Genomic DNA, 25452 nt, shown 5'->3' with positions numbered 1-25452 from the left:
TTACCAGGTCTACTTTATTATTCATCTTACAAATTTGTTTTACTCATTGTTTTGCAATGTGTTAGTAGTATTGCAGGAGTCTATCATGAAATTAAGTGAGCCTTTTAGAATGAATTTGACTAATTTTAATTCCCCAAGTGACTGCAAGTGATGGACTCACCACGATGTTGTGAAGCTCAATATTGGAGGTGGTAATATTTGTAGGATTTGTAACACTTGAATTAGTAAAAGCATGAGAACATTGTAATATAATATTGGGTTACTTTGGTGAGTAATAATATTAATATTTTTTAACATAAGCTCGAAATATTGGATTTGAGATGATTATCTACTTAAGTAATGTGATATCTGAGCGACAAATCGAAAAGTTCATAACGATAGTAACTTTTTCGGTTTATCGATCGATAAGAAAATGCAGGTAAATATCATAATTTACGATGTATATAAGCTAGTTTTTAGTAGAAAATCGAAGAGTTCATAACGACTCTGATTTTCAAGTAAGATTAACGACTCATTGATAGCGGAATACCAAATAAGTAATGTAATCTCTTAAGTATAACCGTATAAGTTAGTTTCAAGCTGAAAATTGAAGAGTTCATAACGATCTTGACCTTTCAGTAAGATTAACAATTATTTGATATACCTAGCATTCTTGTAATTGATTCGAGGTATACATCGACCTAAATAAGTATAAGACTTCTTTCTTTGCCATCTTGGAGCCCAATCCAGAAAGTTACTAATGTAAACATTTTATATTATTAAAATAAAAATACAATAATAATCACAAACTTATTCAAAGACGTAATAATTAAATATGAACTTGTGAGTACTCTCATTAAATCTCGATCTGACTTTCACAGGAAAATCTGAGTTGCCCCAACATGTAAAAGCACTACTGCATATGAAGATGTAACTCATCACTCTAAAAAGCTAAACTGTCTCATTATAAATATATAATATTAAAGATTATTTCTTCATATTTTATTTTTTATAATTATTAAAGATATAAATTATGTATTTTAATAGTTAAATAATTTGAATCATAACAATTGAATAATAAAGTTGAATTTATACATTTAAGTACAAATATAATTTAGTTTGCAAGATTTTGTTTTTAAGATTTTTATTATTTATTGGTTTTTATATACCATTTAAATTAAAATGTCATAAAAAATTAAATACATATTATTTTTTTAGTGACGTGGAGAAAAAGAGAAAAAAAACAAACTACAAAGATAAAACTATATTCTTTTAAAAATAAACAATAATTTTTTAAAAATATAAGGTACATTTTCTACAAATTTCTCTAAACCCGATAAAACTTGGTAAAAATGAAGTTTGCTGATAATAAAAAAACATGGTAAAAATGGAGTTAGGTTAAAATTTCTTAATTATCATCTCTTCCTAACTGGATCCTCAATCAGTTTTTTTTTTTTTTTTTGGAAAACAGAGAAAAAAATAGAAGTTAAACACATATCAACCCACCCCGTATCCATGCCTGTATGCGTCTCCCGTACTTTTGGTTTGTTTTAATTGAAACAAAAAGTATCTCATACCAATTACCATATGTTGTCGAAAGAAGACGATTAAGATAATTAAGAAAAGTAGGTTTTGTACTTTAACCATCGTAGTTCAAACTTAAGCAGGAATTTCATTTAAAGAAAAAAAAAAAAAAAGCCATGGAGTCAACGTGGTTAACTTTTGCGTCAAAAGAATCCTAATTAGTCGGGCTACTAATTATCCTTGAATATAACTTATAATAACCTATAAGAATGTATGGTCAAACAAAAAAAATAAAGGTAATTTAACTAATTTCAAATCAACGATTAAAGGATTCCCGTGGTTAAGATTTTTTTTTTTTATCATAAAGGATTCGTTATAATATTCTATCCATTACTAATGTTTTTACTCATGCTATGCTATGCATAGATATTATCTAAAAAGATGTCCACGGGTAAGTTATTATTAATAATACTTATTAAATAAAAAAATTTGATAAATATGTTATATAAATTTAAATATATTTATCTTTAAAAAATATTTTAAATTTTTGTTTGACTTAAGCTATATTAGGCTTGACTTTTTTTTACTTAAAAACAATTAAAAATTAAAGTTTTAAAAAGAGCTTTACAAATAAAGTAGAAGTTATTAAATATTTTTATTTTAAAAAAACAAACAAAAATAATAATATTTTTATCTTTTTAATATTATGTTTTTCAATAGAAACTTTCTATATATTAATTAAAGAATCTTAAGAGCATCTTCATCTGTCACTTTTTCACGGTTCTGATCTTACTAAGGACAGGTGTTTATTTGACGTAACTATTGGAGACGCTGCTTGTTAAATACTAGTGCTTAACATTATTATTGGGTCCTTTTAATAATAAATAATGATTATTATATAATAAAATAAAACAACTAAGAACGTTAATGGGAGTTGTTTAATAAAAAAAATATTATTTTAATGTGTTACATATAATTTTGAGTTATTGGGTCCTTTTAATAATAAATAATGATTATTATATAATAAAATAAAACTCTTATAAAAAAAATTTATCATAATTGACACTAGAGAAGCACGAGTCCGTTGTTTGTATCTATAACTAATGTATGTGAATTTTTTTATAACAACAATTAAATGAAAAGATCTTATTAAAAAAATGAAAACCCATTTAAAAAAAGATCAAAAACTTTATCGAAAATTTGATAAAAATATGAAGACTTGCTAATCATTTTTACCTATTTTATGTTAATTATTATTTTTATCTTAAAGATACTAATCAATAATAAAAATTACAATAAAATATGGCAATATCAATATTTAATTAAAAAAAACCACTTATAATTTTTTAACAGTGCACTAATGAGCATTAACATTTTAGGGCTGAAATATAATCCAGTTGTTTATTATAGTAGTATACCCATACATAGGGATTGATGCTAGTATAGAAGATAACAGTATAAGAAATAAAATAATTATTCCGATTTCAGATCTTCCGTCTTCACCCCACCTTTTACTCCAATTAGGAAATAATTACCTAATCCTACGTGGTGATTAGTGGCGTAATCCTGTACTAAAACCTCATTGACGTTATCCTACACTCACGACGAGTCACGAGACTAAAAGGAAATAAAACAGGGAAATAGAGGAGACAATAATAATGCTTTTTAACTGTTGGCTGATTGCCTCAGTAAACACAAGGAAGATTGGTTAAATTTTCATAATGAATCGGCAGCGTATGGATCAACTCGTTAATGGAGAAACGCGTATAAATAAATGATTGAGTAATTGAATTCTTGCATTACTATATGGTTCGCAATTTTAGTTACTATGGTTAAAGACTATAGCTTATATAGGTACACATTTATGTTGTTTTTTGAATCATAAAGAATATGTGCAGAGAAAAAACAAATCGAATCTTGCAAAAACAATTGCGCATTAATACATAGCAGAAATTTTTAAAAATGCTTAGCTTGTCTCTTCTATTTTTTGACAGATGCTTAGCTTTTATCTTGGAAAAACCAGAAAGGTATTAATATTTATAAAAGAAAACGAGAATTAAAAATAGAGAAAATAGGATATGTATTCAATTAATTACAAATTGTAATATATGGTAAATTTGGTAATTTTAATAGTAATTATCTTCCGTCATATTAAATATAAATTCTAATTCATTAATGATATATTTTTTTTATATTTACAATACATATCCATTAAACTTTAAAATCAACTTAATTTGGAAATCTAGACGAGGCATGTAATGCTAGCCATTTGGAATATAATTTTTTTTTTTTATATATTTCATTTGAATTTTTTCTCATATTACATGTCTCTCTCAATCCACTCGGATAAGAGACTATTTTTATTTATAATGTATAATTACTTTTTATCCAAAAAAAAATTACACACGAAAAAATCAAATGAATTTTTCTATTAAATAAATTATTTTCACACGTATGAACAAAATAAAATAAGACTTTATATCACTGCATTAATTTTATAGATTATTTTATTTAGAATATGAGTTAAATAAAGAGTAAAAGAATAAAAAATAGAAATGATAAGAAAAAACAATATTGTATTAAAGACTTAAGTAACTTTTGGTCCGTAAAAAATAAGAAGTTTTTTTATATTTTAATCCTTTAGAGATTTTTTTCCGGATCATATTATTAAGTAACAACTTTAAGTGTGACATGCAATTTCTTTGTTGTAAACTGTATTTTTAAATCTTCCATCACTTTTTTTTCTAAAATAAATTTTGTATACCATTAATAAATAAAAATCTTGTTTCGTTACAATAACTAAAAAAATTCTTCATAGTAAAAAATATAATAAATTTTAATAAATGAATAATGATACCATATCATCTGTGGATATTATAAATTATGTACATTAATAATGATTTTAAATAATTCTCTTATTAAAACTACATCACCTACATGCAATGCTATCGTAAAGCAAAATGAATGACTTTGTGGGATGAAGAAAAGTTGTTTCTTTATTTAATTTATTTTCTGATGCAAAGTAGTTAGCGGCTACACTCATTAAAGTTTGGTCAAACAATAGGTGGCTCTTTGAAACACGAAACCGATCTTGATAGCGTACAATAAAAAATAAAAAGACAAATACTAGAACACTCATTAATAGGCTTAAAATGAAAATATTTTTATTGAAAAACGAAAAATTACATTATTTTTAACATTTTATATTTTTTTATAATTTATACACAAAATATATATTTTTTAGTTTTTTTAATCAGCATTCTTTTCTTAAGATCCAAATAAAAATATATGACGACAAAAAAGATGGACATATAAAACAGTTAACAAAAAAGGAAATGACATAATGATTATTACAATCATGAAGTCATGACTCGTGAGCATCAGTGTCAACGCCATTAAAAAGTCAAATCAAGTTTTTGCAGTTGATCTGTCGTTGTATCTTCCATGTTCAAAACTGAAAATAAATAACATTCACAAATGCGAAAGAGAAAGAGGCTTGTTTACGTAGCAAGTCTGCAAGTGGCCGTACAGTCTCTACACTCCTATAAAAAAAAAAAAAAACATTAATTTTTTAAGAAAGTAAAACAAAAAAGAAATTAAATGCAACAAATATTTTATACCATTTTATGGAGAAAATGTTTTTTTAGACATGTGAATCGATCAGGAAGAGAAAAAAACTTGTTATTTTATTTATTTTCTCTAAAATAAACAGTAAAAGTTAATTGTATATTTGAATTTGATCTGATTGGTTTTGTGAATGAAAGGTAGGTACTAGCTTGCTAGTTGCGGATCTGATAGTCATAGGGGCTGTAGCTAAGTCTTCCCTTCCAAGTTTGATGGTAGAGCTTTGAAATTGAATTATGTTTTGTAAATAAAAGAGCACAGTTTACAGCGCGTGCCTTGTTTTGACTTTTGTCTCACGGGAAGGTATTGTTAGTTTTTGTGATAAAGACAGACTGTGGTACGACGGTACTTTGTTTTGGCTTCGGCCAGAGGAGATCGGAAGAAGATTACAATTATTCTAAATTTTTTGCTTTATAGTCTTGCAACCTAAGATATCTATTTCTTAACAATCCTTTGCCCACCAAAGACACGGCAAGCACAATAACTACATGGCTGATTTACTGCTAAGGGGGAAAAGTGAGAAATTAAAATATAAGAATAAAACAAAAAACTATAACTAGGAAAAACTGAGAAATAAAATAACTAAAAATAATTTACAACTTCGTGTCAACACTTATTCTTGTTTTTTTTTTATTTCTCACTTTTTCCTAGTTATAGTTATTTATTTTATTCTTATCTTTTTATCTGAAAATAACTAAGCACATGGGCCTTGAATATAATAATTAATAAGCTAGAAGCATGTTAGAGCATCTTCAATGGTGTTGATATAAATTATCAAATTTTAAGCAACTCAATTAAGTTTCTCTTCCATAAAGATTTCTATTTAACAAGTTGCTTAAGTCACAAATATTACATTTTTGTCTCTTACATTTAATACAAAAGTTAAACAACTCATGAGTAATAATTGTCTATATAAGTAACTCTCAAATTTTAAGCAACTTAAAATCACATGTGACACACAAAAATAATATTTTTTTTGTTAAACAATTCTCATTATAGAATAGTCTTAATTAGTTAATAATGTGTATGTTTAATTTAGAGAAAAAAAGTGAAAATAGAAGGAAAAAAAAAGGTAACAAGTGAAATAACTAGCTAAGTTATTTGGTAGATAATAATAAACCAAAAGGAAAGAAACACAAAATTTATTTTCTACTATCTGATCGTGTAAAAATTATATATATATATATAATAACATAAACGTCTTAAAAAATATTTTTGTCTTTATATAAAAAGTACTCTTTCTTTCATATTAGTTTGGTTTGACGAAAGAACTAATGAATGATTGTGAGTGAAAAAAAAAAAAACATAACAATTTTTAACCCTTTTCATTGCTTGGAAGCTTCGAAAAGGATTTCAAAGAAAAAAATTAATAGGTCCACACAAAAATTCATTCCTTCTAATTCGAGGAATAAAAAAGGAGAGTAAAAGAGCACATAAATATATAAGGATTAGAGGCACAATTTTTAAAATACAAATAAACCGGTATGAAACTACGATTATTTAATATTTTAATATTACAATTTTATCTTATAAAAGTATTCGTAGTAATATTAAACGACTAGAGTATAATATGAAAAAATATGTAATCTCAAATAAAATATTTATCATCATTCTTTAATAATGTGGATTTTTGCCTTTATATGTCAAGCGAATATATATATTTTATTAATGAATATTAATTATTAATTTGTTATTAATAAAAAAAATTAAACATATAACTTCTCTCTTTTTTTTTCTTCACCAACAAACAACCTTATAACCTATATAATTCGTCATTATAGAGGGGGTAAAAGGCCTTTGAATGACTTTAGTCATAATACCACTTTTCTGATCTTGCTTCGAGCATTTTATTAATTTAGCAACCAACTAATTTCTTTCATAGCTTACTCGATTTTTTATTTATTTAAAATAACAACAATAACAACACGTGCAAATAGGCAGGTCTAATTTCTGCACGGCACTTTCGATTCAGTGGCACTATTATTTTATTAGTGGGTCAAACTAGAGAATCAACTCAATCAACTGGATCAGGTAATATTTTATTCTTTCTAATAAATTGATTACAAGTATATTACTACGTCGTTAATAATATTTATTTACTTAAATAATTTATTTATGCATATCTTATTTTCAAATATTTCTTCATCGATCCCCTCGCTTGTTTGAATATATTATTTTATATACCTATTTTTTTATTAATCTAATTCGAATGAATTCTTCTTTGCTTAGTTTGAAACAGACTATGTTCTTGCCTATATTATTTGTTAACGTCAATTTAAGGATGAATGTGAAAGTTAGAAAGAGTAGTTTTGTCATTGATGTTATTTTTCACGTCCTAAACGTGTTTCCAGACATAAATACTAGTTATAGAGAAAACTCTTCGGATCATATCCCAAGACAGAAACTGACTGGCTGACGTGACGGGCTTGGGAGATGTATTTTTGGCCTTTATTAAAGAAAATACTATAAGATTGTTGTTGTCATTAGGATTCACTCAAATGAAAATGAAGGAGAGCTTACCACTAAGCAACATTGCTTTGTCAGTAATAATATGACAAATTATGCATATGATATAATATATATATATATATATATATACAAAAATTCATCATACTCTTATTGTAATTTTATTATTTCATACTAGTTATCACTACTTACTAATAAATAATTTCTATTTAATTCTTTTCAAAATCTCATGAATGTCAATGAATTTGAATTTAAAAAAAACTGCAAAATTGTATTAATTGTAATGTAAAACTTTTTTTTTGGCTTTATATAAAATTTTAATATATTTTTTTTATAAAAATTAAGTCATATGGGTGAATTAATAACTCACTAATTCGATTATTGATCCACTAATTTAGTATCTTGAAAGGCTCAAACACCAGTTCAATTTTTTAAACTATGAGTAGATCAAAGACACACCAAGAGGTAAGTTTTCGATACCAAGAGTTTGGGTGGCAGATCGGGGCAGCTAGGCGGGTGAGAATGCGGTGGAGACTGAAACAAGGAGTAGCGCGTTTAAGTCTTACTTTGAGGTTTTGTGTGAGGGAACTTTTAGGTTTTAGCTTTGTTAATTTTAATAAATTTAAAAATAAATAACAATGTCTTTAATCCACTATAATCTTTATTTTGATTACACTGGATTATGCTCACTGTAATTGATACTGTATTACTGTCAAAAAATTCCTTTATAATGATTTTGGCCAACAAAAAATTAATTAATAATTCGTAATTGATAAATAAAGACGGCAAAAACCTATTATAATTTTATTTTTATTAATGGCTAAGCTTACTGTATTATGTTGTTATTACCGACAAAAAAAACATCTATAATTTATAAGTATCAAGTCTACTGTAAATTATCTGTGTTACAGACAAAATCCGTGACTCGTTGTAACAAAAACCTACTGCAATAGTTAACATTCTTATTGCAGTGAATAAAGGTAAAATGAAATCTATTTTCTTAATCCTACCATATCTACCTAAACATGTGAGTGAAATCATATGAATAAATTTAAGTTGATTCTTAGTAGTAGTTTGGACAACGAATCAACATTCTATCACTTCTTCATATAGTTTCCTTTTCCTTTCTTTTTTATTTTTAATCTATATCCCTACACATGGATTTAAATAGTGATTTCATGCATTTTGACCTTTAAAGTATGCACTCCTAGTTAAGATTCTATAATATATATAGTATTATTGTGAAAGTAGTTGGCGCGCAAGGAATTAAGATGAGATTAGCATTAGTCTTAGTTAGAGCCTGAGATGATACAAACCATATATAAATAAGAGTTTTTATATTATTCTTTTAAAAATGAGTTTTTTTTATATTAATCTTTAAAAAGAGTTTTTATAATATTACTCAATCACAATTTGATCTATATGATAAATTCATTATTTTTTATAACAATTACTTTTAAAATTATATTAATCATAAATTTATAATTAATTGACGATGTAAATTTTATGCTAATAAATCTATAAAAATTAAACTCTTTTTAAACTATCTAATATACTTGAGAAGTGAATAAAAAGAATAATTAAAAAATAATAGAAATTAAAACTCACTGTAACAGTATTATAATGTAGTAATTTTACGTGCATTTATTAATTCATTGAATGTGTGCACTGCAGGAGCTGGGTAGGGGACAGAAGTATATGATATTTATGTAGACCAGTGTTGATTTCACTAAAACCCCCATGACGATATATAAATGTATAATAGCCATAAAATATATAAGCAAATGGAAGCAAGCTGGAGCACTATAATCGGTTTAATTAATTATATGTCTCTCAATTAAGATGCCACCATCTAAGTAGGTGACCACTTTCCCCTCCCAAACAAAGCAAGGAATGGAAGGATATCTTTCGTCTAATCAATCTTACCTGCCATGGTAAGTGCGTAATAATTCCTTTCTAAAAATGATTAAAGCCTAGTGTGTGTAATTTGGAAGTATACATATAAAACTCCAATTAGCAAAGGTCCCCAAAGCTTAAATAAATGGGGAAAATTTGAAGACCCACTAAAATTACTAAATAGAGTAAGCTTGTTGTGGATTAAAATAATGGCATTATTACTTTAATAATACTTTTTTTTTTTGCGTATATTGCCTTTAAAGCCGTCATTTGAATTTGTCACTCAACGTGAGTAGGTGACACTCGTCATTTTAAAGTAATTATTGCTGTCTCTGTTCTTTTCGTACCTTTTCATTAGTTATTAATTATATAAATTATACTAGAAATAAAATAATCTCTTAACAAAAATGCTTTTATTAATAAAATTAAAATATAATTAATTCATTTAAAAAAAACTAAGCGATATACTAATATATGACAATATTAGTAAAAAATAATTAATATCTTTTACTTTTGAAGTAATAAATATCGCAAGACAAATTAAAATATCTAAAGAAACATGTATAATATGCACTAGGTGCATAATATAGGAAAATCATTCTATTATTAAGTGGAACTTAGGTAAATCTTACTAATTAATATAAGTCTCACTCTTTTTATTATCAAACTAATTGTATTAATTTGTCTTAAATTCATGACTAATTATACTTACACTTTTCTGAATTAAAAATTATACTTTTGATGATACAATGTGGAAGTTTTTATACTAATGGTGCCTCTTTTAAAATAAAAAATACTAATAGTCTGCGTGACCAATAAACTTTTGATTGGTATTTCCTTTCTAGATTAACTGCTACCTTATGCCCTTGTGAAATCGTCAGTTTGATTTTGAAAGAAGAAAAGGAGCAAAGTACTGTCCAAAGGATTGATATTCTTTCTTGAAAATTAGATAGTAATCAACTAAACAATTTAAATTAAAATACATTTTCTTCCATCGATCCGATGCTGTCAGTGATCCTTCCGCGTATTACTGACCAACTTATCCTCTATGCTTATTTATTTAAGACTATTACAATTCAAACACCACATTAAATATTTAACATATTTAAATTAGAGTCCAATAGAATTACTATAGCCGATATTTAAAATTAAAAAGAATATATTTAAAATACTTTTTTGCCTCCAACATCCGTCCACATTTTTAATCTACCAAAGGGATGCTACAAGAAAATTTCTCAAAAGGTTATCAAAAGAGGAAAATGTCTAAAAAAGAAGATCAACACAAAACCACGGCAATGTAAAACGGAAGATTTCGTCGAAAGCGATGGAACTTTACACTAAACAGTGACGTGCCGCCATTTATTGAACGCTGAAGTTGAACTTCAGTCCAATAACTTTTTATTTTCGTTGAATCCAATATCTGATACGTTACTAATGTGGCCAGCTAAGTAATTATTATGAATTTTTAGTCAAATACGTTGCTTGTATAAACAACTCCGTTCGAAAGCCAATAACTTTGACTTTATACATACACATGTTCAGTTGAGCAGGTGTGAATTTAATAATCTTTTAATATACAATTAAGATACGTTTTTACTTTGATATATTCAACTAAATATTATAAAAACTCCGAGTATCATTCTTCGATTAGTTATAGTATTTTTTTTAATCATCTGTGAGTCTTATACTCTGTATCCATTGCAAACAAATGCTGTTAGAGACTTTTTTTTAGATGAAATGCTGCTAGACTTGTTATAAAACTATATATATATATATATATATATATATATATATATATATTTACAAATTTTCTATCTTATGAATCTAATGATGCATAAATTAATGGATAAAAAAATAGTATTATAATTTTTTATTTTCAATATTATTATCTTTTTTATAAGCAAAATTTTTATTTCTAACTCTTTAACATATGTAATTGGTGCATAAGATAAAAGAAAATCGAATTATCTAATACAAAAGCCGAATACCTTTCATAAAAAAAGTTATGGGTTAGGCCGCATGCTTTGCCTTCAGACATTAGGCCCAAGTTATTCGTTAACATCATAATTTCGCTCGAGCCAATAGCCCAGATATATTCCCGGAGCCCGAATACACTTCAAATGGCGAGACATTCTGCTCAGCCCAATAGCCCAGCCATACTCGCACGCATTTTCCAATGATGAACCGTTGGCATCCCATAAAACATTATCATTTTTTAAGGTGACTAAATGTATTTTTCCTTTTCTTTTGTGTCTATAAGGAGAGCCTCGTAACAAATATTTTGAAAAAAAAAAGAAATAAGAATTCGAAAAAGGGACGAAACATATTTGACATATAGAACCTATATATTCATTATTTTTATATATTTTTTTTTACTCAAAAAGTCTAGATAAGTTGATTGAGGAACATTGTGCATGGCTTATTGTAAATTTCTTTATACTTGGGGTTTAATTTTACAAATAAAAAAATTACATTTTTTTACATTCTCCATTTCTATTTGTTCAAGGATGTCTATCTTAAAAAAGTATACTAGCCACACTTGATAAATAATATTAAAGAGTAACCTCACCATTTATTTTCTTTTAATGCTATTATATAAATTAAGGGTTTTCTTAAAGTTTCATGCACGTATCACGATCAAGTTGTGTTTCCAAGGTTCACTCAATCTGTTTAGAGAGGTAATGATATATGTGTTAGTTTAGAATAATACTCCAACGTTTCGGTCAGTATATAAAATCAATAGAGTAATAGTAAATAGAAAGTGAATTTACTTAATCTTTGTGCAATTGGCCTGTTAAGAGGGTTTGACTGTAGCTAAGTTGCAGATAAGCTAGCTAAGTGTAACTATATAGTAAACCTCGTTAGCATGGATTTCGTTAAACAATATTCTAAAATTTCTTACATGAGCTTGAGAGATGTGAACGGGCACGAAATTTTTTCCCAATATGAACATATAAGGGGTGTTTGATTTGGTTTTTTTTTGTTTTCATTTTCAGTCAAAATAAAAAATGGTGATAGAAATGTGTTTGGTTAAATTTTTTAAAACATTTTTAGTAAAAATATTTTTTCAAACGAACAAAAAATGAAAACAATAAAATCTCGTTTTTAGTGTTTTCAGTTTCTTTTTTCTCACCCCTTCCAATTTTTCTCATACGCTTCTCTCTCTCTTTTTTTTTTTTGACACCAAACCCAACTCAGTCCCATACGCTTCTCTCTCTTACAATCACATTTTTCCTCTCTCAAATCAAACATGTTTTCAGAATTCTAATATTTTAAAAATGAAAATAGTTTTCAGAAAATGAAAATATAAAATAAAAATACAAATCAAACACACCTTAAAATACCAAATAAAATGTGCTTGAGCAATTGGTTGCCCATTAGATGAATTCTCTTGATCCAATGTGAGTTGTACTCTCTTAATCTTAAGGATGTATCATAACTCTGTTATCATTTTAATAGTCGATTTTTTTTCTTTCTCAAAATATGTTTTTGTAAATTTGGTATCAGTTTATCTTTTGGTCTTTGAATGCATATCTTCAAAGACATAATTGTAAAACTAATACTCAACAAGTGATGATAAATAAGTAAAAAAATGAATTAAAATGAAAATTCTAAAATTTAAATTATAATAAAATAAATAAAATAATATTAAAAACACATATTTTGTTGCAATTAATCATAACTATTTATCTTTTTTTGGTATAAATCAAAGTAACATTTATAAAACACAATCTTATTTGAATTGAATATAATATTATAAGTGACAAATATTTTTTTTATAAATATTTAACACAATTGCATTATTAAAACTCAAACTTGAAATCAATAATTAGACTTAAACAATTGCGTGCTAATTGATTTGTGTGCACGGTTCAGAACAAATATTTTAACATGTGTATCATATAAGATAAATGCTTATTATATATAATTAAAATTTATAATATTTTTAATATGTAATATAATTAAATTCATAAGAAATAAATATCTTTTGAATGTATAAATTATACTATTTTTCCTGCATAATGGTTTCTTAGCTAGGAACGGGGTATTGATCCTTAGAGGTTTGACTTAAGGGCCTTAACCACCTTTGTAGCAGATATCTAATTCATTAGGAAGATGCTATTCTCAACCTCAAAATTACTATTCTCATAACCAATGTGAATGATTTGTTACTAAATTTCAAACATGTACTTCTCACAGAAGTATGATTACTTTGTACAAGTGTACAGCGTAAACATACTTATGTTGCCAATGTATGGGGTGGGAAATAAATATATACAACGAAAGTAAGAATATGTTGCACACATGTACGTGTTATAGATTTAAAATTTAAATACATTTCAAAAAAATATATTTCAAGGACTTTAATTTTTATTAATAAAAATAGAATTAAATGTTCAAAGCATATAAATTGTGTAAATTAATAAACTAAAACAACTTTAAAAATTATTTTTGAGCCTTATAACATGAAAGTAAATTCAATAACTTTTTTTTCGTCAACAAAAATTAAACAACTTAACATGATTATTCTAAGTAGGGTGCCGACGCTTCACAATGATCAAGTCCAAAGTTTCAACAGCAGGCCAGAGCCCAAAGGTCGTGATTACTGAAGATGTCGTTTTCCAAGCCAGGGACACAACTGTAATTGCGCCTACAAGATATTTTTCTATGAACAAAAGTCAGATATTTAAGAAGCCATTCAAATATCAGCACCTCCCTTTCCCAATCCAAAATAATCAGACCATTTTATTAGTAATAAGGTACCTATGATTAGCAGATAATTACAAAAAAAAAATCAGATCTTTAATTTAAAGCTTGAATTTAATTTTCGTCATCGTCCAAATCTTCTTCTTATTTATTATACATCCCATTCATTTAATTTGTTTTTATTTAGATAAATTGGCATACGTACAACATACGCGAGTTAGAGCTTCCTCAAAAAAATAAAAAAATAAATTGAAAACCAATGAACTTGTCTGGTCCTAATTTAATAAATGCAAATGAATAAAGAAGCAAGTGGAGAGTGATATTGTTTTAATTTTTAACAGAATAAAAATCAACGACAATTGACCAGAGTACAGTTTGAGTTTGAGAACGCTGCTAGATTAACCCTGGTTGCGCGGTGGAGGTTAACCCTAGTTAAGACATTGGACGTTATATAAGTAGGCGTGAAGGGTAGCCATTTTTCTTCGTGCTAATCATCTATCCTTGTGTTTTTCCTTTCGGGATTGGTTTCTATGGCTTCTGAAGTAATAGAGTACCGATGCTTTGTCGGTGGGCTTGCTTGGGCCACCGACAGCGATGCTCTCGAGAAAGCCTTCTCTCATTATGGTGAGATCGTCGAATCGAAGGTCCGTTAGTCGCAGGGATTGGATCGGATCTGACACCATTCGGATTTGGATTCTCTCTCATCTGTTTTGCGTTACTTGATCTATGATACTTCTTGTGTTACTATAATGATTCTTTTATTACTCACACCAATCGGTACGTTCATCTTCATCTTTGATCCAAAGGCGAAGATCGATCGGTTCTAATTAATCTGTTTTTTTTTTTTTTTCTGAATTTCGTGATTCGGTTCCCGATCTGATGCGGTTCGATGTTTTTTGTGTGTTCAGGTTATCATCGATCGTGAAACTGGAAGATCGAGAGGGTTTGGATTTGTGACCTTCGCCTCGGAGCAGGCGATGAAAGACGCAATCGAAGGAATGAACGGTCAGAACCTCGACGGTCGTAGTATCACAGTGAACGAAGCACAATCCCGTGGAAGAGGCGGTGGTGGCGGTGGATACGGAGGTGGTGGTGGTTATGGCGGCGGCGGTTACAGCCGCGGTGGAGGAGGATATGGAGGAGGAGGCCGCCGTGAAGGTGGTGGAGGTGGCTATAACCGCAACGGTGGAGGTGGTGGATATGGTGGTGGTGGAGGTTATGGTGGTGGTGGAGGTCATGGTGGCGGTGGAGGTTATGGTGGCGGTGGGAGAGACCGTGGATATGGTGGTGACGGCGGGTCCCGCTACTCGAGAGGAGGCGGTGCTTCGGATGGAGGAAGCTGGAGGAATTAGGATTAGGTTTTTTAGTGGGTGAAAAAATGGGGGGAGGTTCTGTTGGAGTAATATCATCCCCTTGATATTAATTGTGGTAATTTTAGGTTTGGAATATGCGTTGTGGTTTGAGCATATGTTACTGTTATGGTTGGTTGGTTTCCGTGTTACTCCTGTCCTGTGGTTCTCGTTTTTGACCTCTGATAATGAATCTGTGTTCTTGAAGGAATGAAATGAATGGCAAGAAATTATGATCCTAAGATTTTTACAAATAACGGGAAATCTGTTTGGCCATGCGACGATAACTTTTATCCTTGCTGTTAGGGACCTGCTTTGTCAAATCAAATTTGTTTTCAATTTGATAATCATCAATCAATCCCTTTAAAGTTTAAACAGTTCTTTTATACTCATTTTAAATTTCTCAACCGGCTATTCTTTAAGTTACGTTTTATAGGAAGGAATGAAAATAAAGAAAGGGAAAAAAATACTAATAGTATATTTTCCTTTGTTTAGATTGAATTTGTGTTCGAAGAAATAGGGAAAAAAAAGGAAAAATGATGTATGTATCTCACATTTTTTTTTAATTTTAATTCAAATATTTATTTTTTATTTTTTTTATTTGCATAATAAAAAAATTTAGAGAGAGAAAATGGAAAGATAAAATAAGTTAACTTAATAGAAATAAATATTTACATTTTTCTTTCTTTTCCACTTTTTGTCTAATTTAAATTTTAAATTATTTTTTCCTTTTCATTATTTTTTCCTTATTCCAAACATAGGGTAAATGTTTTTTTTTTTTTTTAATCAAATCTAAGTGCTCACGGACAAATGGTTTTAAAACTCGTATGGATTGCATCTTATTCTATGGGTTACTATAAATTGTCTAATATTATTTTAAATTTTACGGATAAAAGTATCCTATTATACTTGATGAAAAATTGGTTAAAAAGTCCGCATCAATTTGGCTCTTCTCTCAAAATATTGCATAATTTTATAATGAAAGTGTATTGTACCATCTATGAATTTAGAACTTAATCACAACTCGATCACAACTCACCACAACTAAGTCATAACTTACCTAGAACTCGATCCCAACTCAGTCGAAACTCGATCACAATTCGTCGAAACTTGATCACAATTACTCAACTGGAACTCGACCCCAACTCGATCAAAACTCGACCACAACTTGTTAGAACTCAACATGAACAATTGGCGTCCACCATGGGATCGAGGAAAATTTTTCCTTTGGCCATTAGATGGTAGAAACAAGGAGAGGCTATCCTTCCACTCGAGTAAAGGCATTACCAATGCATGAAATCTAAGCAAAGATGGAACAATTACTCAAGAAAGCTGAGGTTGACTTAGAAGCCTTGAGACAAAAGCACCAAGCAAACATGTGATGGTTAAAGGAGGAGAATGTGAACCTCAGAGCAAGGCTTGCCATCCATCATCCACCTCCACCACCCCCACAATACTCTCCATCCTTTAAAGCACCCACCCATGCCGAAACGAGAAACCAGGAAAATTATACTCAACTCTCCTTCTACAGTAATTAGTAGGAAACCCCAGTCCACTCCAGACCTAGGTTCCTTAATATCCACAATGATGTCATTCACTTGCACCCATTTGTCGATGGCATCATGAACATACCTCTGCCTATAACCCGAAAGTCATTGAATATTGCAAGATATGATGGTATATCAGATCTGAACAAACATTTGAACACATTTGCCACTCAAGTAAACTTATATTCAAACAACAATGTCATATTGTGCAAGGTCTATCCCACATCCCTCAAGGGACCATGGGTAACGTGGTACAACCGATTACCACCACGATCTATTAATCCATTCACAACCTTAGCCCAATGTTTCAGAGCGTAATATGCAACCAGTCGTCCTCATCACACAACATCTGTAGCTTGGTCAATTTGCGTCAAGCTAATGACGAATTGTTGCGTTCATTCATGGAGAGATACACGACCATCTTTGTCAAGATTAGAGCTTAACTATAGATAAAAAGAAGATATGAGTTTTAAAAACTAGTGAACAACTCTCTTGCTTGACAAATATTGACTTCACTCTCAGATTGATACAAGATGCAAGAGTTGAATTTGTCTACTACATCTTACTGCCATGCTCCATAGAAACATTATGCATAGAATTATTGATTTTGAGCCAAATCATTTCACTTAAAAATCATGTATTCTTATTTATGTTTTTTTTCCACTTTTGATAAACTTATTTGTTTGTTTTAAATTTACATCTTTAATGGATTTATTTAAAATAATTAATAACTATAACTTGATTTTTAAACTATCTAATCAATAATTAAAAAAAATTTAATCATTCCCGTTAAATTCGGGTTAGATATATTTAACTTTTTTTTAACCAATAATTATGAATGCATTTAAGTGTCTCCTTTAAATTCAAACTACATGTACATTCAACCAAGTGATTGGATGCAACTTGTTAATATGTTCACGTTAATGTTAAAATTTTTGGATATTATTTAAATTTGATCCTTAGCAAAAATAATTTTTAACAATTTTACTTACTTCTTTGTCGAACTTTAGATTGATAAATCATAAGACAAAAAAAAAAACCTTACATATATCTTCACTTTTGACTTTCCACACTTTTTATTTTATTTTAGTGGATTTAAATTCATTTTGAATTAAATATATTTATTTTTTTGACTTGAATGTATTTTTAATAGTTATGATTCACCATCTCACTCAATGAAAAATTCAAACAATATTGCATCATATTTTGAGAAAGAATACTGAGTCTTGGCCATCCAGATTGGAAGACCTGAAAATCCTTGCTACCTATACATCTCAATCTGCTTCGCAGCTTGGTTAGAAAACGATAATGCCAAACAAGTGTTCAATGTTCTTTTGTTACCAATTTGATATCAACATTATATTAAAACCAATATTATACTCGAGTGAATTTGCTAACTCATAATAAAATGACCACAATTTTCAGGGGATATATTGAGCAAGACTTCTGCAAAACAAAGGTTTTATTTGAATTGTATTGCTTGAGTCTTATGAGAAGCGAAAAATTATTTTCAGAAGCATGCTCTCCATGAATTATTGGATTTTTTATAGATTCTACCACCAAGATAAAGTTGAAACTAATTCTCAAACCTGTTTGTGAATCAATATCAGAACAATGAGCAAAGCAACAACTTTGGTCTATTCACACAATTTTTGAAGAAGTCTACCAATATACACATCCTTCTGCAGACACTTAATTGGTAACATTTATTAATCGTTATCATTAAATTAACAAGCGAGTTATAATGTAGGGCAAACTAAAATTGCAGACAAAGCAAAGTCTCACACCAATGTACCATCCATATACGATTAATTGATATCAAACACTCAAACAGATTGCTCCTAGGCAGGCTTGGTTTGAAATAGTTCTCGCGCAGGGTTGGTCGAAATGAAATTCTCTCGGTTCAACATTCTCAATTTTGGCATATTTTTGGAATTTCTTAGGATTAGTCATGGATGGTTTACAAATGTGTTCAATAACCAGTCAACAATAACCACCAATTCCATCCAGCAAGTTGAACAACTTTCAAATAAAAAAAAAAAAAACAGGTTTTCTTTTTGTAAAGATACTACAAGGGTGAGTGATGAGTAGCTCACTACTTGAGGGCTAATGTTCAATGAAGCAAACAAAGTTTTCACAATAAGAATGTCATCACAAAATCACATACAAAGTAATATGCTTTTATGTTTTTTCGTCGTCAGTTTCGTCACCATTTAGGATTTTAATGTTATGGGAGTCAAGGGGTAGGAAGCTGATAATTGCTCTGCCTTATGCTTTGTGAATTTTTTTGTTGAGAAAAATTGATGAGAAGCCCTTCATCATAGAACTAAATTCGGAATGTATCAAAATGAAATAAATTAATAGCGTACATCTAGATGTGGTTGCAGTATTCTGCATTAAGATACAGTTTCTTTCTTGTACAAAGCAACAAGCATTTTTATATTTTTAATTTGGAATATCATGATTTGTATTAACGATTTAGATTTGATGTGAGTCTTTAGACGTACATACAATGTCAATGGATCCCGTCATATACATAGGTGTGCGTGCGACACACAATTAGCTATAGCCAATAAAATCATCTAAGAAAGCAACCAAACTAAGGAACCACCAAATGTCTAGGTTACATGATATAACATAAATTCATATAAGCAAAAGTGGCTTAATTTCGATAAGGCAAAACCCAACTTTGAACATAATCATAGTTATCAGCCAAGAAAAGAAAATGCAACCAAAACCAAAGTAGGTACACAATACCAACGCAGACAAAAAATTAGCTATAGCCAATAGAATCATCTAACAAAGCAACCAAACTAAGAAACCACCAAATGTCAGGGGGTTACATGATATAACATAAATTCATACAAGCAAAGGGTAGATTAATTTCAATAGGGCAAAACCAAGCTTTCAATAAAAAATGAGTCAGTTGAACTAAATCTCAAATAAATTAACGATATTTTAGATATAATAACATTAAATGAAATAAAATTAATTGAATTTTTTTATATTTGAGACTAAGAAAAACTATTTTTTTTTCTTATATTTAAAATTAGAGAAAGTATTTGCTACAAAAAATAAAAATGCATTTTCTTAAAGGTCAAAAATATTTTTTAAAAAAATATAATAGATAGAAATAAAAAAAATGTGTGAAAATAATTAAAAAATAAAATAGAAATAAAATATATTTGATTGAAGATAAATAAAGAAGAGATGAAAAGAGATAAAAAAAAGAGTAAATAACAGTATAATAGGTTCTACAGATTTTAAAATTTTCTCAACTCTAGTTTTTTTTTTTTACCAAACAATTAAATAATTTTAATCTTTCCTCCTCCTCCCAAATTCTTCTCTAAAAAAAGCATAACGGACAGACGATTAGCAATTATAAATAATAAATTGAAAAAAGCTTATTACAGAATCAGATTTGGAACAAAAATAGAAACCTTGATTTTAGCTTCCCCTTTCTTTCTCTCATTCATTTTTTCATTTTTGTTTTCCTTCTCCGGACAAGTCCAGAACAATAATAACAACACATCCCGATCTAAAAACGCAACACAAAGAAAAATCGAAATGTCGAAACGCCTCCAGATATGAATCTGGCGACGATGTTTGGTGGTTGCGCTAATGAGCGGGACCTTGGTCGACGACGCTGTGAGGGAGATGCCTTGGTGCACAACCACGATGGTGAGAAAATAATAAAGGGCGAAATGGGAAAGAGAAGGAGAAAATATAAAAGAATCTAAGGTTGAAACATTTCTTATTGAAAATATAAAGGGAGACTTTTGTTTTCTGCAGTAGTCCTATCATCCTAGTATTTTAATACTTATGGGCAATGCCTCTAATTAAAATTTATATTTTATTACTTCTTACACATATACTTAATTTATGTATATCAAGAAAAAATAAAAATAATAAATAAATAAACAATAATGATATGATCATCTATGTTATTTTAACACTAACCATATAAATACAAATGAAAAAACTCTAACTATATAAAAGCATTAAAAATCAAATGGTTTAATTACATTTTTATTCTTCAATTATAATTAGTAGGAGATTTTGGTCAGTCACTTAATAACTTTTTTAACTCAATTTTAATCCCCCACTTTCTTTAATTTCCATAATCAATTTTTTTCTGAGTATTCTTCTTCTTTATTTTTGTTTAACTGCTATCATTTTTAGTCTCAGTTTTTTTTAATAAATTGTATTAATTTGAACTCTTTTTTTCACTCATAAATCACAAATTAAAATATTTAAGAATAAAAAAGAAGTGATTTTGATATAAACTAATTTAGTGGTTTTTGTTTGGAGACTTTTTCTAAAATGATAGAAGAAGAATCTAATTTATGTTTGTTTACAATACTAAAAACCAACTTTTTTTAATAAATAGATATTTTATGGGAAGATTTTAAAATAACTTATAATTTTAATCATATTTTAGCTTTTGTTCAGCTTTTAATTAGTTTGAAAAGCTGTAATAAATACCTGAATAACTAAACGAAGTTATTGTTTTTTTTTTAAAAAAAAACTTATTCTCTTAAAAAAAATGTAACAAATTGACCCATTATATTTCATAAAAAATAAAGTAAAAAATTATTTTTTCCTTACTTTCACATCTCATGTAACTGTTTAAATTTTATGAACTTTTAAACTCATATATGAACTTTTAGCATCATTGTGTAACTTTTTTTAAAGAATAATTTTGTAACCTTACATTACCCTAAATGATCTATTATTTAAGTGAAAATATGAAAAAATTGGGAATTTTATATAATGGAAAAATGCCAAATGACTTTTATAACAATTACTACAAAGATACTAACCAAGTAACCATGCTTTTTTTTTTAGATTCCCGTGGATGAAAAAAAAATGGAATCAAGATCAACCACCCATATATGTGTGTGCACATGAAGTTTTGTTTTTTTTTTTTTTTTTTTAGTGTTAAAAGCATAACGTAAGTTTGTTATTTGGAGCTAAATCGAATTGATTTAAGTTATATAATTCAAATTATTAGAATTTTGGAAAGGGTCAAATAAGGTAAAAATTTAAGGTAAATGAAAAAAACGGTAAAGTGTTAAAAGAAATAAAGATTTCAATCCACTAAAATCGGCTTACTGATAGAATTTTGAATAATAAAATAATTTTAAGTTAAATATTAGTATGCTGTTAAAATTTTAATAAAAATTATTTATTGTGACATATTTATAATTAGGTGATATTCATATGTGAATGTGATAATTTGATATATATATTGACATGACATTAATAATGTATCAATGTGAAGTTGATCTGTTTTAATGTAATATATGTGTGTCAGACTATCATATTATCATATCATTACTAACATGTGATATTACCAATTTATTAAAATTTATATTTTAAAGATTTTAGGGATCAAATGTCTAATAAAAATTTGTTGATATACTAATCTGGTGCCTGTAGGTTAGCATCGGTTGGAAATGCAGTCAAACGCACTCTAATTTTAATAAAATATACTGTATATTTTAGTTACTTAAAATGAGTATGATTTGAATGAAAAAAAATGTTGAATTAAAGAGGACTTTTTTGGGGGGGAATTAAAAAGGACTTATTACACTGTTATAACAAACATTTTCTCCTTTGCTTATTTATTAATTAAAATAAGCCCGTATCTTAACAAAACCGTTAAATAAAAGCACTTTTGGTTTTCATTAATCCGAAAACAGAGTGAAGAGAAGTGACCTTGAAGGCTGCGGTCGCCGCTTCTTTCTCCGCCATCCGAGTTCTCTTCAGCCAAGGGCCACATTGCGAGTGGGTTTAAGTGCAACAGTGCGGTGTGATTGAGCTTTCAACATGACTGTATTGTGATTTGATTACATCATTTTTTTCTTCTTCGGATTAGTGTTAATATGAATATCTATCTTGTGTCGGTATTTTCTTTGTTGCTGGGTTCGAACGATGTGGCCAGAGAACTCGTGTTGTAACCGTATAGTTTTTTTTTTTAATCCATAAGAAACTAACTGAGTTAGCCTCTACTGTTTAGATTTGGTTAGAAATTTGTTGGAGCTTCATTAACCCGAGAGATTAGCTTTTGGTTGTGCATAAAGCTGCGCATTAAGTATGCAAAGAATAAGTCTTTAAAACTGAAACTGAATACATAGCACCAATTAAGAATATGGAAAGCTAGGAGGCATAAAGAAAGTATAACGGATAAGAGTATCTTATTCCCAATGTGTGTGTATTTAAAGGGTCTCTCATGCATTCTAGTTTTAAAATGCTTGCTTTGTGAAATGGCACATGGCCACCCGCATCGCACGGGATTTGACTTCTGTTGTCTTTTCCTGTTCTCTAAAGTTAGATCGTTGTGATTTTTAAAATTAAATATTACCATTAAATATTAACATAACTCATATATATTATTATTTTAACGAGGCTAATATAAAAAAAGATAATAAAGAAGTTAGATCTTATTGCACGCCGCGTCTTTTATTTTAGGTTTATATTTTTCTTTTGTGTATAATATTAAAAGTTAGTAATGGTTGGATTGATATTATTATTATTAGATGTAGAGATATAAGTGTTTATAAATCGATCAAATTCACTGTGGATAAAAAAATTGATAAAAGAATGAAAATCATTCGGATAAAAAATTTGAAAAATTTAATTTTTTTTTGCGATTTGATTTTGGATTTAAACTTAGAAATGAGTTCAAACCGAAATTATATACATGTATATATTTTTATTTATAAATTTATAATATTACTCATTTTTATTTTTTATTTCTTACATATTTATAAAATTATTATATAACTTATATCTATTTATGAAAAATATACTTAATTAAAGATATTTATACTAATAATTTGAGTTATGATGCATAAATATTCTATTATTCATTATATAATTATATCTAAATAAAATATTTGATATTTTAAATTATTTTTTATTATATATTTTATCTTTTATTTAGTATTTCTAAAAAAAGTTAAAATAATATTAAAATCTAAAATCAATCAAATCTAAATAGCTTTAAATTAGATGAAATCAAATTAAAAGTTTAAAATAAATTAATTAAATGATAAATTAATAAAATTAAGATGGTTGGATCAAATAATTTTTCTCCAAAATTAATCTAATCCTATTCATGAACACTCCTAGATCAAATAAGATTGTAAATGACAAAGTCTTGTCCAGCAGCCAACAATCAACAAATGAAAATTTGTCAATTGTTTAATGAGATCTAATATCCATGAGATGTGCTGAAATTCTCTTAGAATATTTTGTTTGAGAAAAAATGATTGTTTATGCTTTTAATCTCCATTTAAATTTTATTTATTTTGAAATTAATTACTTGTAACACTAATCGTAATCATCCCATAATTATGAATTTATGATTGTGTTAAAAATATAATATGATTGGGCAACTTATTTTTTTTAAGTACTTTTTATCCTACTATTGATGTATAATATTTATCAGTTTTATTGGCAAGTAACATATTACTTTTAGTTGGACTGTCCGTTTCAATCATATTTTTTCATTTATAAAATTGGTTCTTAATATTAAAAAAAAAATCACGATATTTTAATAAGTTGATTCGGTATCCTTACTTCCCATCACATGCTGAATCTTAACTTTAAAATTACCCAAAAATACAAACCATTGTTTTTTTTTTTATCTTGTGATTGTTCAACTTGATTGTTTTTTTATAACAAAAATCATGTCTTTGGTAACATTCAAAAGAAAAGTGATATTACTATCAGACTTCACTGTGTTTACCACGTGTTTCCTATACAAATACAGAGTGAAGTCTGATAGCAAAGAAACAGAATGTGTTTCCTATACAAACAAGCTTGAGCTCATTTTCTGTGCTGACACATGAAGTGTTTCATGAATAAAATATTCTTCTTCTTTGACCCCCTCCCACCTACAATTGTTTAATTTCAGCCTCTTGTTAGCGATAGGGAGACACTCCTCCTTTTCTAAGCGCGTGTTTCATATGGCGTCGCGTTTTCACTCTCTGTTATATAAGTTATTCTTTTTAACTTCTGATATTTACGTATTTTACGGACATTAAAAAACCTCAGGACTGAACCAAGCACAATGCTGTGTATACGAAGACAAGACGTATGATTAGATCATAGGAGGTCATTTTTTTTTTTAAATTATAAAACATCTAATTTCACAGAAAAGAAAACATCTCATTACTTTTATCTTTTTTTCTATTCACAAAAAATGTATAAAAAATAAAAAAGATAGTATAATATTATTTCAATATTTTATATATAAATATTTAAAAAAGGAAAATAAAATAATGTAACATTTTTATAACTAAATAACAAATATTTGGGAATAAAAAAAATAACGGTCAGTTTCTTTTGAA

At 28.0% G+C, this 25452-nt stretch overlaps 1 protein-coding gene across 1 annotated transcript; it reads left to right on the top strand.

Annotated features, from left to right (window-relative positions):
* The first annotated feature begins 14671 nt into the window (after positions 1-14671).
* Positions 14672-15761, top strand: LOC100806292 (glycine-rich RNA-binding protein GRP1A). Its single transcript, XM_003522891.5, has 2 exons — positions 14672-14840; positions 15105-15761. Exons 1-2 carry the CDS (start codon positions 14727-14729, stop codon positions 15546-15548), a joined length of 558 nt encoding a protein of 185 aa, XP_003522939.1. The 5' UTR covers positions 14672-14726; the 3' UTR covers positions 15549-15761.
* The last annotated feature ends 9691 nt before the right edge of the window (positions 15762-25452 follow it).

The sequence above is a fragment of the Glycine max genome, chromosome 4, assembly GCF_000004515.6.
Source record: "Glycine max cultivar Williams 82 chromosome 4, Glycine_max_v4.0, whole genome shotgun sequence".
NCBI lineage: Eukaryota > Viridiplantae > Streptophyta > Magnoliopsida > Fabales > Fabaceae > Glycine > Glycine max.
Note: the sequence above shows the minus strand (reverse complement) of the source record. Positions and strands in the feature narration are given on the sequence as shown.